This window comes from Schistocerca cancellata, chromosome 6, assembly GCF_023864275.1.
Source record: "Schistocerca cancellata isolate TAMUIC-IGC-003103 chromosome 6, iqSchCanc2.1, whole genome shotgun sequence".
Classification (NCBI taxonomy): domain Eukaryota; kingdom Metazoa; phylum Arthropoda; class Insecta; order Orthoptera; family Acrididae; genus Schistocerca; species Schistocerca cancellata.
This window is the reverse complement of record NC_064631.1, coordinates 372,038,349-372,056,790: the sequence shown is the minus strand read 5'-3', so window position 1 is coordinate 372,056,790 and position 18,442 is coordinate 372,038,349. Positions and strand designations below refer to the sequence as shown.

The following is an 18,442-nucleotide window of genomic DNA, read 5'->3' as shown; positions in this document are numbered from 1 at the left end:
GTCTTTATGAAAATTAACTTGAACTAAGAAGGGGTGTATGATCGTGCTATAGATATATGATATAAAATACACTACTGTTTGGAAACAGTGAAACATCAAACTGAAAGATATGATCACAATGAAATTCATTCCACTGAGGGACATGACACTAAACAAATGATTAGCATTACACACCGATACATGCACTGTGACTGTGAAAATTCAATATTGAGCAGTATCACCATGTGCTGCAATCAGAAATACTATATGTTGTGGCATGGACTGTTGATATTTTAAAATATATCAGGAATCCAATTTATCAATATTTAAAAAAAAATCATTATTGGCCCCCAATATATTGATAAATACTATAGATATATTGACAAATTCTATTGATACATCAACATAAAAAATAACAATGTACCGGCCTATAAAATTATTGGCTGTACATTGTAAATACACTGCCGGTTTTAGAGCTGTATATTTAAGTATTGATTTTTTTTTGTTTGTTTTGTCACGTATCAGATTTCTCCAGAGCATTCCATGTCGACTTCCCTGTTTTTTTCATTTTCCACCAACACCAGCGACCTAGCAGTTGTAGCATTAAAATTGTGTGTTGTGTGGTGAAGCTAAATGTTGCAGTTTCTGTTGATAGCACTGAGTGCTGATTACATCAGTATTTCCCCTTACACATCTCCACCCACTGCAAAGACCAATCTTGTCATTTAGATTTTTGTTCAAAATTTTTAACAGCTGTATTTGAAGAATGCAGATGTGAAGAAATAGTTTGTTTAGTGTCATTGGTGTGCTATTTCTTCACACTGGAAATCTTGTTATTCCATTCACACCACCACCACTAGTGCAATTGGACTTCATCTTTGTGCCACCTGTACTTGCTTCACACAATCAAAGAGCAAGACTGGACTTGACAAGGGAGGGAAAGCAGTGATATCTGTTGTTCTTCAAAGAACACTTCCAGCTGGGCACTGTCCTGAAATACGGCAAATGGAAAGGCCTGCGGGAGGCTCTCCCCACCCCAGCCTCCTCCTTACCCCCACCCTGTCGCCACTCCCATCATGCACTGGTGCTGCTGATCGCAGAGTAGTTTCAGCTCTCTGAGACTGCAGATGTGAGCGCAAATTGCGCTTGCGTGAGTGTGTGTGTGCATGTGTGTATGTGTGTCTACTGCTGACAAAGGCCTTAGTGGCTGAAAGCTATGACTGTGTGAATTGTTTTATTGTGCCTATCGTGGCTCAGCATCTCCACTATATGGTGAGTGGTAGCTTTCCTTCTCTCATAACATTGTCACTCAGCATGACAGCATCGATGTTCACGTGCCAAATGCAGTCTGTGCTGTTGGTGGGATCTGGTCAATGGAAGCCAATGCAATGACATGCACATGACCAGTCCAGCTCACAGAAGACAGCATTGAACCAATGCTAAACACATGTGCACACTTGTTACAATGCTCCAATGTCACACCAACACTGTGGACAAAGCTGTTCTGTCCATTATGGCCAAGCATACAAGATGGTTGTCATCTCGCATTGTGGTCAAATTATGTTGCCCAGTACCCTGTCAGAGCTGTGTATGGCCCTCTTCTCTCCATTGACTCCACATATGCCTCACTGTTGAAGCAGCATGCCGTGCTCAAGCCTTAATGTCACAGAATGATAGAGCCATTTCTTGGAGACAAATCATTCTGCCCCATTTGAAAGTACTCACATGCCAATATTCCACCCAGTGATGTTGACAAAGCATAATGGCACTTGATTACAAATTTCCACATTGTATGACAGTTAATCAGTGAGTGTTGCATAACACTGATCTGTCTGGTCACACAAAGGAGGGTTTTGTTGTATCCATGTGCATGTCACCTCTCTACCATCTAACTCACTTATTATAGTTTCGCTGTTCTACATGTCCTCTTATCGTGGTGTGTTGCAAACCTTTGTGCTTGTCAGTGTTTTGCTTTTTACAAATAGCAGTGTATTCAACATTTAGCAATAGAGAAATTTGAAAGCAAACTTAATTATTTTCTTAGACTTTCTTTATCTGATAGAAAATTTTTTATAGAAGAACTTGTAGCTTATATAGTACAAATGAGCTGTATACACACTTCTATTATTAATATAAATTTATTTAAATGTAAACAACTCAGCTGCAAATGTTCAGAATTCAATCATAATTAAATATAAACGAATTAAACACCACATCAACTAACTTATTCTTTGATATTACGACATATGCTGCAAATGATGAATTGGACACATAATTAACTCACATGATCTATGTTATTAAAACTGTTATAAGTTTGGAGTATTCAATGAATAGTGAAATGTATATGTTAATATAAGCTCCTGATAGTTTGATCTGTGTGCTAGCCAGATGTATTGGCATCTGCACAGACAGTAGATTTTAAAACATTTTTTATGTATTTCCTATGAACAAAAAGGTGAATCAGTCTTCCATATGGGTTAATACAGAGCATCCTCTCTTGTTAACAAATCTATTGCATCACCAATCTTTTCTTTTGTCATCAGTGCTAGATTGTTTTTAACTCCAAGGAGAGAGAGAGAGAGAGAGAGAGAGAGAGAGAGAGAGAGAGAGAGAGAGAGTTTCTATCTTTTTCTGGTTAGCATTGCTGGAAGTTAGACATAACATGAAGCTGATCAGCTCTCATGATTGTAATACTAAATGTAACACAGTAAAGCAGCATTATTATCCACCGACTTGCAGAACTGATATGATGTGACTATATTAAAGCACTCAAATCAGTTCACACCATGAATAAAAAATGAAGGTAAATTACTGATTTTCTGTTCTCATTGTAGTCACAGAGTGACCTACTGATGAAGATACTAATGTGTCATTAAAAATAAATCATAGTATCCCCTGAAAAGGAGAGAGAACACATGGAGTAAAAAGTTCCATACAGACCATCTAAAATAAGCAAAATGCAGAAAAATCACAGCATCACATTATCTAACTGAAATATTTAAAAATAAATATCTTGCTTATCTTATTTTGATTATTTCTAGGATACTGGACAGAACTCAAACTGGATGCCAGATTCAATATGACTTTTCTCACAATCACAATAAAATTGAAAGCACATTATTTGAAAAACTTGTCATTGTATGAATGAGGTCTTTTTATACAATCAGAAATTTCTACGTATGTTTACCTTGTCAAACTCTTGCTCTAGCTGTGCCACTCTCTCCTTCTTTGGCTTTACTTCTCGGTACACAGCACAGTAACCAAGAACTGCCTGCACAAACTTCAACAAGCCATATCCAGCCTTACTGATAGATGCCATTTCACCCAATTTGGTAGATTTCTGGGGAGAAATCAGTTAACTTCATAATTGTACAAATAACAGGAAGAAGCATATTTAAGAACTCAATAAATATTATGTTTGTTCACACTCACAATATGATTTACATTACACATTCTAAAGGCAGAATAATGTATAGAAACACAAAATTATGTTATACAAGCAGATTTATGAACAATTCAGATTTATGAAAATGCATATACAAAATATCTAGTAACATAATTATAAACATTCCTCCACCTTCTCTCTGTTCTTCAATAACTCCTGTTAACTCTGTCATTAATACTTCCTCTCCTACCTTCATGAATGCATATCCTTACTACATTCATTCCTTTTGAAAACTTGCTTTTGCCCTTTCAAAATTGAAGTCCCACAGCATGTTTCTTGGATCCTGCTTGTTCCTTGAAATTACCTGCAAGAGGCCTAACTGAAAGTATCTCTTTATCTATGGATTTATCCTCCTCCAGCTCTTTCACAATCCTAAAAATAGCAACATGTTGCCTTTACATCTGACTTATATTGCATGTGTCCCACTTTCACTTCAGTATATTTATTTTCTCAAAAAATATTTGCAGCTATTTGACCCTGACACTCCCTTGTATGAAGTTATCTATGAGGCCTACTAAAAATTGTAGAATAAAGGAGAACTTCACCTCACTATCACACATAATTCCAAGTTTACCCAACACCAGTATTTCTACCCTGTTTCAATCTATTGCAACACAAATACACACCTGTAACCACCACTCTTTACAATTAATTCAAGCTGGCCAGGCTCTGCAACCTCCTTCAATCTTCAGTACTGAGTTCCAAACCAATGGCTACCCATTTTTACACAAATAAGTCACAATACACTCCTCTAAGTTTCTCCTTTTATGAATATATTAATGTGTATGTATTGTCAGAGAGACCCACTTTCATCTGGGTGTCTAATTTCATCTGTATGGCTAGATTTAATTGTGTGGTTCACACAATATCAGCTATGTGTATCAATTTTACTCCCACGCCTCAAAATGTTTAGGCAATAAATCGAACTTCAAAACATGACTTCCACAAAACCATTAGAAGAAACAGAGTTTCTGCAGCTGCACACACAATATCCAATGGATTGATCAATATACCACAAAACATGAAGTTCCACTTATCTTGAACAATTCTGACTGCAGTCCCAATTCTGAATACAGTGTAAAACCCGGGAGAGGGTAGGGTCAGAACCCGTAGCAGCTGCCACCGGTCCCCGGTGATGGGGAACCTGTCCACAACCTATAGCTCGTCAAAATCCAGGTGGAAACACAATAGTTCGTCCCTATCGAATGCCAGATCATAACCCATGGGAAGGCGAGACAGTGCACCAGCATTCACATGTTGAGCCGTCGGCCGGAAATGAATCTCATAATTGAAACGAGAATGTAAAGAGCCCAACGTTGGAGGCGATGTGCAGCCTTGTCGGGAAGTGATGTTGATGGATGAAACAAGGAAACAAGTGGTTTGTGATCCAAAACAAGATGAAATTTGGATCCATAGAGAAAAACACCAAACTTATGAACAGCATAAATAATGGCTGAAGCTTCCTTTTCAATCTGAGAATACTTTTGTTGGGCATCTGTGAGCATTTTGGGGGCATAAGCAATGGGTTGTTCAGAACCACCAGATAAATGGTGCGCAAAGACTGCACCGACCCCGTATTGAGAGGTGTCTGTGGCAAGAACAAGATGTTGGCCAGGTTGATAAGTAGCCACGCACAGGGCCTGTTTCAGCATAGTCTTCAATTTCTGGAAAGCCGCATCGCATGATGCGGACCAGTGAAAAGGCACATTTTTATGCAACAGGGGATGCAACGGCTGAGCCACCGAAGCAGCAGACAGTAAAAACCTGTGATAGTATGCTATTTTCCCCAAGGAGGCCTGCAGTTCCTTAACAGATGTAGGGCGAGGAAGGGCATCGATCGCAGTGACAGTTTGCTGAAGCAGACGAATACCATCCCGAGAGAGTTGAAACCCCAAATACATGATAGATGGCTGAAAAAATTTTGATTTCAGAAGATTACACTTAAGACCGGAAGTCTGTAAGAGATGAAAAAGTGTGAATAGATTTTGAAGATGTTCGTCAGTGGTGGAGCCAGTGGCAACAATGTTGTCCATGTAATTTATACACCCAGGGACAGTGAGCAATAATTGTTCCAAGAATCGCTGAAAGAGAGCAGGGGCGCTGGCAACCCCGAATGGCAATCGTTGGTGTTGACAGAGGCCGAAAGGTGTGTTAAGGACCAGGAACTGACGGGAAGCAGCATAGAGAGAAAGTTGAAGATAAGCTTCTGACAGGTCAAGTTTAAAAAAATACTGGCCTCCAGCAAGTTTAGTGAACAATTCTTCAGGTCGAGGCATAGGGTAAGTGTCGATGAGGCATTGAGCATTTACTGTGGCTTTGAAATCACCACAGAGTCGAATATCACCATTTGGCTTAGCAACAAAGACGACAATGACAGGAGAGGACCACTCACTGGAGTGACAGAAAGCAAGACACCTGAAGCACTGAGACGATCCAGCTCCCGTTTGACCCAATCATGAAGGGCTTCAACCCCCCCCCCCCCCCCTTTCCCTCTCCGTCCTCTGGAGGGGTATCTGTTGAGAGGCCAGACAAACGTGTGGTTCCTGAAGAGGGGCAGCAGCCTTTTCAGTAGTTGCAGGGGCAACAGTCTGTATGATTCACTGATCTGGCCCTGTAACACTAACCAAAACGGCCTTGCTGTTGTGGTACTGCGAACGGCTGAAAGCAAGGGGAAACTACAGGCATAATTTTTCCCGAGGGCATGCAGCTTTACTGTATGATTAAATGATGATGGTGTCCTCTTGGGTAAAATATCCCGGAGGTAAAATAGTCCCCCATTTGGATCTCCGGGCGGGGCTACTCAGGAGGACGTCATTATCAAGAGAAAGAAAACTGGCGTTCTACTGATCGGAGCATGGAATGTCAGATCCCTTAATCGGGCAGGTAGATTAGAAAATTTAAAAAGGGAAATGGATAGGTTAAAGTTAGATATAGTGGGAATTAGTGAAGTTCGGTGGCAGGAGCAACAAGACTTTTGGTCAGTTGTATACAGGGTTATAAATACCAAATCAAATAGGGGTAATGCTGGAGTAGGTTTAATAATGAATAAAAAAAATAGGAGTGTGAGTAAGCTACTACAAACAGCATAGTGAATGCATTATTGTGGCCAAGATAGACACGAAGCCCATGCCTTCTACAGTAGTACAAGTTTATATGCCAACTAGCTCTGCAGATGATGAAGAAATTGATGAAATGTATGATGAGATAAAAGAAATTATTCAGGTAGTGAAGGGAGACCAAAATTTAATAGTTATGGGTGACTGGAATTCGACAGTAGGAAAAGGAAGAGAAGGAAACGTAGTAGGTGAATATGCATTGGGGCTAAGAAATGAAAGAGGAAGCCGCCTGGTAGAATTTTGCACAGAGCATAACTTAATCATAGCTAACACTTGGTACAAGAATCATGAAAGAAGATTGTATACATGGAAGAACACTGGAGATACTAAAAGGTATCAGATAAATTATATAATGGTAAGTCAGAGATTCAGGAACCAGGTTTTAAATTGTAAGACATTTCCAGGGACAGATGTGGACTCTGACCACAATCTATTGGTTATGAACTGTAGATTAAAACTGAAGAAACTGCAAAAAGGTGGGAATTTAAGAAGATGGGACCTGGATAAACTGACTGAACCAGAGGTTGTACAGAGTTTCAGGGAGAGCATAAGGGAGCAATTGACAGGAATGGGGGAAGGAAATACAGTAGGAGAAGAATGGGTAGCTTTGAGAGATGAAGTAGTGAAGGCAGCAGAGGACCTAGTAGGTAAAAAGATGAGGGCTAGTAGAAATCCTTGGGTAACAGAATAAATATTGAATTTAATTGATGAAAGGAGAAAATATAAAAATGCAGTAAATGAAGCAGGCAAAAAGGAATACAAACATCTCAAAAATGAGATCGACAGGAAGTGCAAAATGGCTAAGCAGGGATGGCTAGAGGACAAATGTAAGGATGTAGAGGCTTATCTCACAAGGGGTAAGATAGATACTGCCTACAAGAAAATTAAAGAGACCTTTGGAGAAAAGAGAACCACTTGCATGAATATCAAAAGCTCAGATGGAAACCCAGTTCTAAGCAAAGAAGGGAAAGTACAAAGGTGGAAGGAGTATATAGAGGATCTATACCGGGGCGATGTTCTTGAGGACAATATTATGGAAATGGAAGAGGAGGTAGATGAAGATGAAAAGGGAGATATGATACTGCATGAAGAGTTTGACAGAGCACTGAAAGACCTAAGTCGAAACAAGGCCCCGGGAGTAGACAACATTCCATTAGAACTACTGACAGCCTTGGGAGAGCCAGGCCTAACAAAACTCTACCATCTGGTGAGCAAGATGTATGAGACAGGCGAAATACCCTCAGACTTCAAGTAACAATATAGTAATCCCAAAGAAAGCAGGTGTTGACAGATGTGAAAATTACCTAACTGTCAGTTTAATAAGTCACACCTGAAAAATACTAACGCGAATTCTTTACAGACAAATGGAAAAACTGGTAGAAGCCAACCTCGGTGAAGATCAGTTTGGGTTCCGTAGAAATGTTGGAACATGTGAGGCAATACTGACCCTACGACTTATCTTGGAAGAAAGATTAAGGAAAGGCAAACCTACATTTCTAGCATTTGTAGACTTAGAGAAAGCTTTTGACAATGTTGACTGGAATACTCTCTTTCAAATTCTGAAGGTGTCAGGGGTAAAATACAGGGAGCGAAAGGCTATTTACAATTTGTACAGAAACCAGATGGCAGTTATGAAAGTGAAGCAGTGGTTGGGAAGGGAGTGAGGCAGGGTTGTAGCCTCTCCCCAATGTTATTCAATCTGTATATTGAGCAAGCAGTAAAGGAAACAAAAGAAAAGTTTGGTGTAGGTATTAAAATCCATGGAGAAGATATAAAAACTTTGAGGTTTGCCGATGACATTGTAATTCTGTCAGAGACAGCAACGGACTTCGAAGAGCAGTTGAACGGAATGGACAGTGTCTTGAAAGGAGGATATAAGATGAACATCAACAAAAGCAAAATGAGGATAATGGAATGTAGTCAAATTAAATCGGGTGATGCTGAGGGAATTAGATTAGGAAATGAGACACCTTAAGTAGTAAAGGAGTTTTGCTATTTGGGGAGCAAAATAACTGATGATTGTCGACGTAGAGAGGATATAAAATGTAGACTGGCAATGGCAAGGAAAGCGTTTCTGAAGAAGAGAAATTTGTTAACATCGAGTACTGATTTAAGTGTCAGGAAGTCGTTTCTGAAAGTATTTGTACGGAGTGTTGCCATGTATGGAAGTGAAGCATGGATGATAAATAGTTTAGACAAGGAGAGAATAGAATCTTTCGAAATGTGGTGCTACAGAAGAATGCTGAAGATTAGATGGGTAGATCACATAACTAATGAGGAGGTATTGAATAGAATTGGGGAGAAGAGGAGTTTGTGGCACAAGTTGACTAGAACAAGGGATCGTTTGGTAGGACATGTTCTGAGGCATCAAGGGCTCACCAACTTGGTACTGGAGGGCAGTGTGGAGGGTAAAAATCGTAGAGGAAGACCAAGAGATGAATACACTAAGCAGATTCAGAAGGATGTAGGCTGCAGTAGGTACTGGGAGATGAAGAAGCTTGCGCAGGATAGAGTAGCATGGAGAGCTGCATCAAACCAGTCTCAGGACTGAAGACCACAACAACAACAACAACAACAACATGAGCTTCAAAGTCATTTGCATGGCCTAACCCAGGAGAAAAAAGGGACAAAAATGACATCGACAAGGAATCCAATTGAGCATAAGGAATAGCATCAGAGACAATATTGAGAGAGTCATCTATGGAGAACCCAAAAACGCGAAAGGCATCGAAACCAAAAAGATTCTCTGCATTACTGTGGTCGAGCACAAATATGGGAACAGTGTGAATGACAGATTTGTAAGATACCTTATCATCAAATTGTCCCAAGACAGAAATCTTCTGTTTAATGTAAGTCCATAATTGCCTAGTGACAGGTGACAGGATTGGAGAAGCCAAATGAAGATACATCTGAGAATTGATGTTTGTGGCAGCAGAACCAGTATCCACCTGCATGCAAACATCCCAACCAAGTATTTGGACAGTGAGGAATAACTTCCCTGAAAGGGAAGAACTACAATTGACAGACAACACAGAAGCATAATCAGTGTCATGTCCATGAACATCAGATATGCAGTCGGATTTGCAAACGGATGACACATACGGCCCAACGTAGTGGACAATCCTCTTGTGAATGTTTCGAAAAACACCGCGGACATGAAGGAAGTTGCCGTGGGGTTTGCTGCAGTTTCTTAGAGGTTTGTTTACGGTTAAGCCAAGGCTGCACTTGGTAGCATACTGCGGCCACGTCTGCCGGTGGGGATATGCCGCACGCTTCGTCAACAGCATACAGAGGTTGTACTTCCCCAACGTCACCCCATGCCTCTATTTGTGCTCCAGCAGCATGAGAAATTTCAAAAGACTGAGCGATGGATAGGACTTCATCTAGAGTCGGATTTGCCAACTGAAGGGCATGTTGCCTAACTTCTTTGTTGGGCGCCGACCGAAGAATAGCATCCTGTACCGTGGAATCAGCATAGGATTCTTTGTGAACTTCAGTAACAAATTGACACTTTCAACTGAGACCGTGAAGTTCAGCAGCCCAGGCGCAATAGGATTGATTCGGTTGGCAACACGAGAGGCTACCACATGTGTATGCTTTCGAAAATAGATGGACAGAAGTGAGCACATTTCAGCAAAGGACAAAGACGCAGGATCTTTCAAAGTAGCCAATTGTGACAACAACCGATACATTTGAGGTGAAATACGACGAGAGATGCCCTACATTGGATGCTGTGATGAAATCATGAATCACATTTGTGAGAAGCGTTTGCTGTTCTATGTGACCTTGCAAGAGTTGATCTAAAGTAGCCATGGAAACCTGTGGGTCAACAATGAAAAAGAAAAATTCACTACCTCGTCACCAATTGTTATAACTTCAAGCTGAACAAATATATTTCAAGGACGACGCAATATATGAAAGTCACAGATCAAGTAAACAAAGTAAGACGTGTGTACACCTTAACAGTCAAATCATAACTGAGTCTGAGTCTAGCAGCCACTGGCTGGCTGACCGCTTAGGTGGCGCTGCTGCTGCATGGCTGGCAGACAGTGCCGAATGTAGAGGACGCGCATAACTGCGCGGCGGCACTTTGAAAGATCGTCGAGTAACAACACAAGGTTTCCATCAGTGTGGAACTTCAGTAATGAGATTATGTGAAGGAGAGCCTGTAGCAACTCTCTGCCACCTCTACTTCTTGTATCTGCCAAAAAATTGCATTCCCCTTTTCAAACAGACTTCCACTTTCTGCTATCTTGCAAGGATACACACATCCAAACCCTCTGGGTGACTTCACATCACTCACTGACCTTTTCTCTGCTTTGGTTAGAATGTTTAAAACATCACAATATGTTATAAGACATGGCCGTATTGGAAATGGTATGCATTTACCTTCCTCTGACATTTGAACTATATGCACAACTTGTCACAGAGAGACCTAGAGTTTGATACAGACTTCAGATCATGGTTCTACTCGGTCATTTTTCATGTTAACAAATCGCTACCAGTAGTGAAGAAAAGGATAAGAATAGAGAAAATCCTAGAACTGATTGACGATTCAATTCCAAACTTTGGACTTGTATTTTGACACATACAAATTTATGCACTAAGCTACACTCCCTGCTTCGGTAGATCAACATTTTCAACCTGTACAAAATCCTCTTAATTGAAGAGAACAGTCATTTACATAAGTCAGTAATCTCTTCCTTAGTTTGCACATTTGTGAGAAGAAGAATGGTTTCCTCTGGGGAAAGCTGAGGGAAGAGTGTTAATAATATTTTATCATACTGACATAGAAAAAAGTTAACAATATATGATAAATTGGAAGAAAGTGGACTAACTATATTATCATTCTCCCTTAAAAATAACAAAAAGGACTGTACATTATGAGCATTGGCAAACATGAAGGATTTGGGCAAGGTCAGTTCAAGTGGAGAAGAATGCTGATACTACTGAAACAAGAAGGACTGGATATTATGAGTAGTAGAATATATATCAAGGATTTCACCAAAGTCTTTCCAGATGAATAAGAATGCTGACAATATTGAATTTTTATACTGAAAGAGATTCAAGCTGAATTCATATTTGTCACTTTAAAGCCATCATTTGAAAATATGAGTTAAAATATATGATAATAGTTAGTACCCTTCAGTGTGCCGACAATGAGAGGGACAGATGACTGACTGAATAAGAAATTTTGTTTAGAATAACTTTTTAGTCTTAGAGTACTGCTATCAGCAGTGTCACATGCAGTTAGGAAGCATTGCCACAATTATTGCACAACTCACACTAGCCACCAAGATAATATTTCTTAATCAACTATTTGTGTGAAGCATGACTGAGATTGTAACAACAAATTAATTTTATGTCTGTTCCAGTAAATAAGCGATCAGGCAAGGATGTATTTTTGAGCATTGATATTGGTGTACATATAATAATTACTGGGTAGATACACACTTAGCAGAACAGGTCACGATAGGAGGGACCCCCATGGTGCACACTCACTGTAAAAGTACTTCTAGCGAAACAAAGACTACTGCACGATAGGTGTAAAATGAAGCATAGGATCATAGATAGAGAAATGCTAAATGAAATGCATTTGGCCCTGAAGAAGAAAATTTGTTAAGTCTTCAATTGCTACTGTGACAGACAGAATATTATTGAAAGCCTCTCATAAAACCCAAAGAAATTATTGTATATTAAAGTCTATTGGTGGGACCAAAGTTAGTGTCCAGACACTCTTTGATGTCACACGAAAAGCAGGTATGGGGCATCAAAGCAAATGCAGAAACACTGAACTACATCTTCAAATGTTTGTTTACAAAGGAAGTCTCAGGAGTATCCTCTCAATTTAATACTCATGCCACTGCAAACATTGAGAAAATCTATATTAGTGTCATCGACACTGACAAACAGCTGAAAGTGGTAAAACTGAAATAATCTCCAGGGCCCTATGAAATTTTTATCAGATTCCATAAAGAATAGGTGGCTCAGTTAACCTCTATTTTAAACATAATATACTGTAGATCACTCAAACAGAGAGCTATAGCCAGTAGTTGGGAGAAAGATCAGGTCTCACCAGTCTACAAAAAGGATAGCAACAGTAGATTCACAAATCTACTGCTCACTAACCTTGACATCCATCTGTTGTAAAATATTAGACTATATTCTGACCTCAAAGATAATGAAGTATCGCAGGACCAGCTGACATCCTCCATGCTAACTGTCAAGAATTCCAAAAACACTGGTCATGGAAAACCCAACTTGAACTTTTCTCATATGACATCCTGAAAGCCATGATCATGGCAGTCAGGTAGATCCTGCATTTCTTTATTTTCAGAAAGCATGTGACTCAGTAGCACATCTACACTTATTATTAAAATAACGATTGTACAGGTATCATGAAATTTGTTACTGGATTGAGGATTTCTTGGTACAGAGGGCACAGCATAAGATCTTGGATGGAGAAGTAACTTCAGATGTGCCTCAAGGATGTGTGTTGGGGCCCTTGCTGTTCTGTCAAGTACCTTATTACTGTACACCTGTATCAGTGCTCAAAAATATCTTCTTCACTGGCAACATATTTATTGGAAGAGAAGTACAATTAATTTCTTGTTACAAAAACTATCTTGTGTCACACAAATAGTTGCTGAAGAAATATGATCCTGGTGAATACTGTCAGCTGTGCAAGAATTGTGCTTGTAGATTTAATCTAATACTACAAAGTTATTTTGAATAAAACTTTTTAATTAGTCAATAATTTATTTCTCATATTATCAGTACAATGAAAGACATTTTTTGTTACTATATCTTTTCCCTTGTCTCATTTTGTTAATGGCTTTAAAGGCAAAAACATGAATTCAGTCTGAATCTCTTTGTGTATATTATTTCAATATAATCACTGTTCTTCTACATGTGAGAAGACATTCTTCATATCCTGCATACATCCTGACACTCATGATACTGTTTATCAATGACCTTGAAGACAATATTAATAGCAAGCACCTACTTCTGCATGTGATGCTGTTATCTGCAATGCAGTCTCAAATAAAATGTACTAGTATTTAGAACTTTACAGTATTTCAATGAGGTGCAACGATAGGCAGTTTGCTTTAAATATAAAATTGTGCACTTCACTAAATTTAAAAAAAAAATTTTAAAAATAAATTGATTAAATAAAATAAAAAATTAAAGTAACTGATAACTATATTAATATCTGGGTGTAACAAATTGTTGGGATATGAAATGAGACAATAACATAGGCTCAGTTGTAGAAAAATGAGGTGCTGAGCTTTGGTACATTGGGAGTTTACTAGGAAAATGCAATTAGTCGACAAACAAGATTGCTTACAAAACATTTATGCCATACATCATAGATTATTGCTCTACTGTTAGAAGCATACCAAAGAGAACTAACAGGGGATGTTATACGTACACAATAAGGGCAGCAAATGTGGTCACACATTTGTTTGACCCATGGGCAAACCTCACGGAGATGCTGAAAAACTGAACTGGCAGATGCTTGAAAATAGGCCCAAACTATCCCATGAAAGCCTACTTACAAAGCTTCAAGAACAAGCTTTAAGTGAGGAATCTGGGGATATACTACAAACCCCTATGTAATGCTCCCATAGGATAATGATAAGAAGATTACACCAATTACAGTACACACAGAGGAATTTAAGCAATCATTATTCCTGTGCTCTGTGCACCATACTACACAAATGGAATTGGAAGAAGACCCAATATGTGATACTAATTTCAGAAAAAAAGTTAAGTATCCTCTACCATGCAGTCCACAGTAGTTTCAGAGTGTAGAAGTATGTAGAAGGTATGACGGCATGCTGAAAAGTAATACTTCCAAATATTTTATGTGTAAACTCTTGAAGCTTTTTAAATAAAATAAATTTTATTAACAGTCTTCATCTTTATTCTTCATGGCTACATATTTATTTCTCAACATAGTAACTTTAGCAATGAACACATTTCTCCCAATGACAGTCCAGCTCATTGATACCATCACTGTAGAATGTCACCTTTGCTTGCACCTCATCACCATTATCAAAAGTGAAGTTCTTTAAGTTTGGGAAACAGATGAAAATTGGATGCAGCCAAGTTGGAACTGTATGGAGGATGATCGATCATGATGAACTCAAGGGTCGGACTGTTGCAGATGTCATAGCACTTGTGTGTGTTCTGGCATTCTTATGCTCAAGGAGAGGGTGCTCCACATGTGGATGAAGTTTTCTGCAGTTAGAACTCAATTACAGAATGCTGTATATCATGCACTGACATAGCTACATTACACACTGCCATGTTACATGCTACAATTTGAAGCTCTCCAGTGGTAGAGGGTTGCAACTTGCATCAGAAAAATAAGAAAGTCGACACAGTAATATGCATGACACATAATACCTCAACTGATATTGATAACAGAAACAAAATCTGGAATAACCAATCAGCAAGCCCTCATATTTAAAAATTGACAAATAATAATGGTAATGAAGAGTCCATGATTAACATTTAAATTATTGTGAGCAAGAAAGATTAAAGGAAAACAATTTTCATTCACAAACAAGGAAACCATTCATTTGCAGGAAATCCATTTATTCACATTTTTGAGAACCAAATTACTCGGACAGGAAAGAGTCCTATCTCATCTACAAATATTCATTTAAAAAAGAAACTTCATAAGATAGTCAAAGGGTAACCAGGGTCAGTATTTACATCCTTCTTGAAGGTACTGGAAAAGACTGTGTATTCAAAAATTAAGGCACATATCTCTAGATAAAATAATCAAGCAGTCTCAATTTGGATTTCAAAATGATTTCTCCACAGGAGATGCTGTTTTCCAAATAATGAATTTGATTATATGAGGGGGACTTGAAACAGTAAGTTACATATGCCATTCCACACCAAGACTACTGCACAACAACAGTGGCACTTTATCAGAAGAGAGTACATTGTCAGGGTTTCCTGCATACACAGTTCTGCTGCAGTACAGGTAACAGGTGCATCATAGTATGGGAGTAAAATGGCATGGCAACTGGTCACATACTCCAAAACTGAAGTATGAAGGACAATACAATTCTTGCGGCCAAACCATCTGAATTTCCCACAGATTCACCATGATATTCTGGCAGTATATAGACCAAATACAATGTAACGTCCAGCAATAGAGAAATTGTGCGGCCACAGATATGTGGGCAATGCTGATCAGGAAGGAAGGCTATTGACACTGTCCACAGATGATGATGTCTAGACATCCAAGGAACTGATTCACAGTAATTGAAGATTTTCCAATGGTGAGGATGTTCACTTAGCAGTCCTTGAATGCCTCCATGACCAAGGAGTCCATTTCTACTGTCAATAAACTGAATGACTGGTGGAAAGTTCCAACCAATGTTTACAGAGACTTGGTGTCTATGTTGAGAAATAGTGTTATCTGTCTGTGCTACTTTGAAGTGTAGTGCAGCATTCAATAAAAGTTACTTGGTCTGCTGTAATAATGTGTAACTTACTTTTGTAAGTCTCCTAGTACTAAAGCTAAATAATAAAATATTATTAAGTAGTAGCTCCTGTGACCTGTAAAAACCATTTGATTCTTTAGTACACAGTAGTATCCTAGTGAAATGCAATATCATACTTTCAGAGACTTGATGGTAACTGGTTTTCAAAGCAGAGTGTTGCATTAACGAATTCATTGAGTGTACATAACAAAAAATTATACAGAGAATGGGGAAGAATCACTACAGGTGTATCGCAAGTAATATCGATATTGCCACTACGGTGTGGCTAAGCACATTTGCTACATGTACAGGATGTGCATACAATGTGTGTCCATTAGCTGTCATCTGGACTTGATGTTGTTAAATTGATGTGAGCTAAACATGCCTTTAAGGGCAGGAAGAAGGCGTATCAATAGCTTACAGAGTTTAAACCAGCCTGTGTAATATGGCTATGGGAAGGGGGATCTTCTTCCATGGTACTGGAAAAAGATTAGGTAAGGATGTATTTATAGTCCAAGACTGTTGGCAACAATTGTCTTGAAAAGGCCTTAGCTCAAGAAGACAGGAGTCTTGCCACACATAGCCACTTCCTAGAGGGAAGAGCATCATATTTGCAACTGACTGTAGTGCATTGTACAGACTAAGCAGCAGCCATTGGAGCTTCTGTCAGCATCAGAGTAATACCTCAAGCTTAAGATTAGATTAGATTAGATTAGATTAGATTAGATTTACTTTCATTCCAATTGATCTGTAGTGAGGAGGTCCTCCAGGATGTGGAACATGTCAGAAAAACAACAATACATGACAAATATTTACAACTAAAACAAATAAGCTAATGTACCATTCCACAGGTCCCAAGTGGAATGACCGTCATTTTTTAATGAACACTAAGAGTCATTTTACAAATACTAATGCACTGAATTTAAAATAATTTTTTTTTATTTATTTATAAGGTAATAAACATGTAATACAACTACTGTAATACTTATTTACAATGAACACATTACTGCACTGAAATGGTGCAGAAGTTAGATCATACTTAAACACTTACACACACACACACACACACACACACACACACACACACACACACACACACACACAAATTTTCAGTGAACACATTACTGCACTGAAATTGTGCAGAAGTTATGTTGTACTTATATACAAATCAGTTGGTTTTACTAAGAAATTCATGAATGGAGTAGAAGGAGTTGGCCACCAATAAATCCTTTAGGCTTCTCTTAAACTGAATTTCATTGGTTGTTAAGCTTTTTATGGCTGCTGGCAAGTTACTGAAAATGTGTGTTCCTGAATAATGCACACCTTTTTGTGAAGATTATTCTTATTTCTAGTATTGATTCCATGAATTGAGCTGTTGGTTTGAAAAAGTTATATATTTTTAATGACAAATTACATTAAGGAATAAATATATTGGGAAGCTGTAGTTAGTATCCCTAGTTCCCTAAACAGGCTTCTGCAGGGTGTTCTTGAGTTCACACCACATATAATTCTTACTGCACGTTTTTGTGCCCGGATAACTTTAGCTTGGCTTGATGAATTACCCCAAAAAATAATCCCATATGACATTATGGAATGAAAGTAAGCATAGTATGCCAGCTTTTTCATTTTTATATCCCCTATGTCTGACAAAATTGGCATTGCAAACAGAGATTTGTTAAGATGCTTAACAGAACATTTACTTGAGAGACAGATCCAAACCTGATGTCATTTAGCATTCATGCCATTAACTTGGAATCACTACCATTAGTGACTTCAGAAGTCAAAAGCTAGAGCTCACTGGATGGCAGAGTGGTGATCTGTTCTATTCTTAGATGAGAGCTATTTTCATCTTGATGTCAAGCCACATGTTGGTAATGAGGAAGCCAGATTATCTCTTGGAACTAAGTTGTTTGTAACACAGATACACTCAACAGCAAATCAAGTGTCATCCAGTACCAGCATTTAACGGCTGCTGATTTGACAGCTTCAGTGCAACAGATGTGTAACAGCACAAAATAACATTTGTACTTGTACAAAGCAAATGGCTGCATTTGAAATTTAAAACATTCCCATTACATAGGGTGTTCCATGAAATTTCAGGTGAACTGCTGGCTGTAACTTGCTACAATATTTTTTGCTGCTGAGTCTTCTGGTAATCTTCAGGTGCTGTATAAACTTGAAAGTGGCCAGAAGACTCTCAGCCAGAATATTGTGGTAAGAAGTTACTGACATCCATCAGTTGGCCCAGGATTTCACAGAACAATATTTGCATGCTTGCATTCAAAACTGATGTGAGCACCATGGTTATAGAAGTCCTACCATTTCACATTTCTTGCTGCAAATACTGTAACTTGTGACCTGAAGACTTGAATCAAATAAAAACTTACATACTTTGC

The 18,442-nt window shown here is 38.6% G+C and overlaps 1 protein-coding gene across 1 annotated transcript in view; it reads right to left on the bottom strand.

Annotated features, from left to right (window-relative positions):
* Positions 1-18,442, bottom strand: part of LOC126088335 (dynein axonemal heavy chain 10) — a 1,153,099-nt gene that overhangs the window by 302,511 nt on the left and 832,146 nt on the right. The window contains exon 42 of the mRNA XM_049906469.1: positions 3,167-3,319. Coding sequence (XP_049762426.1) covers positions 3,167-3,319 — 153 coding nt within the window. The remainder of the gene's footprint in view (positions 1-3,166; positions 3,320-18,442) is intronic.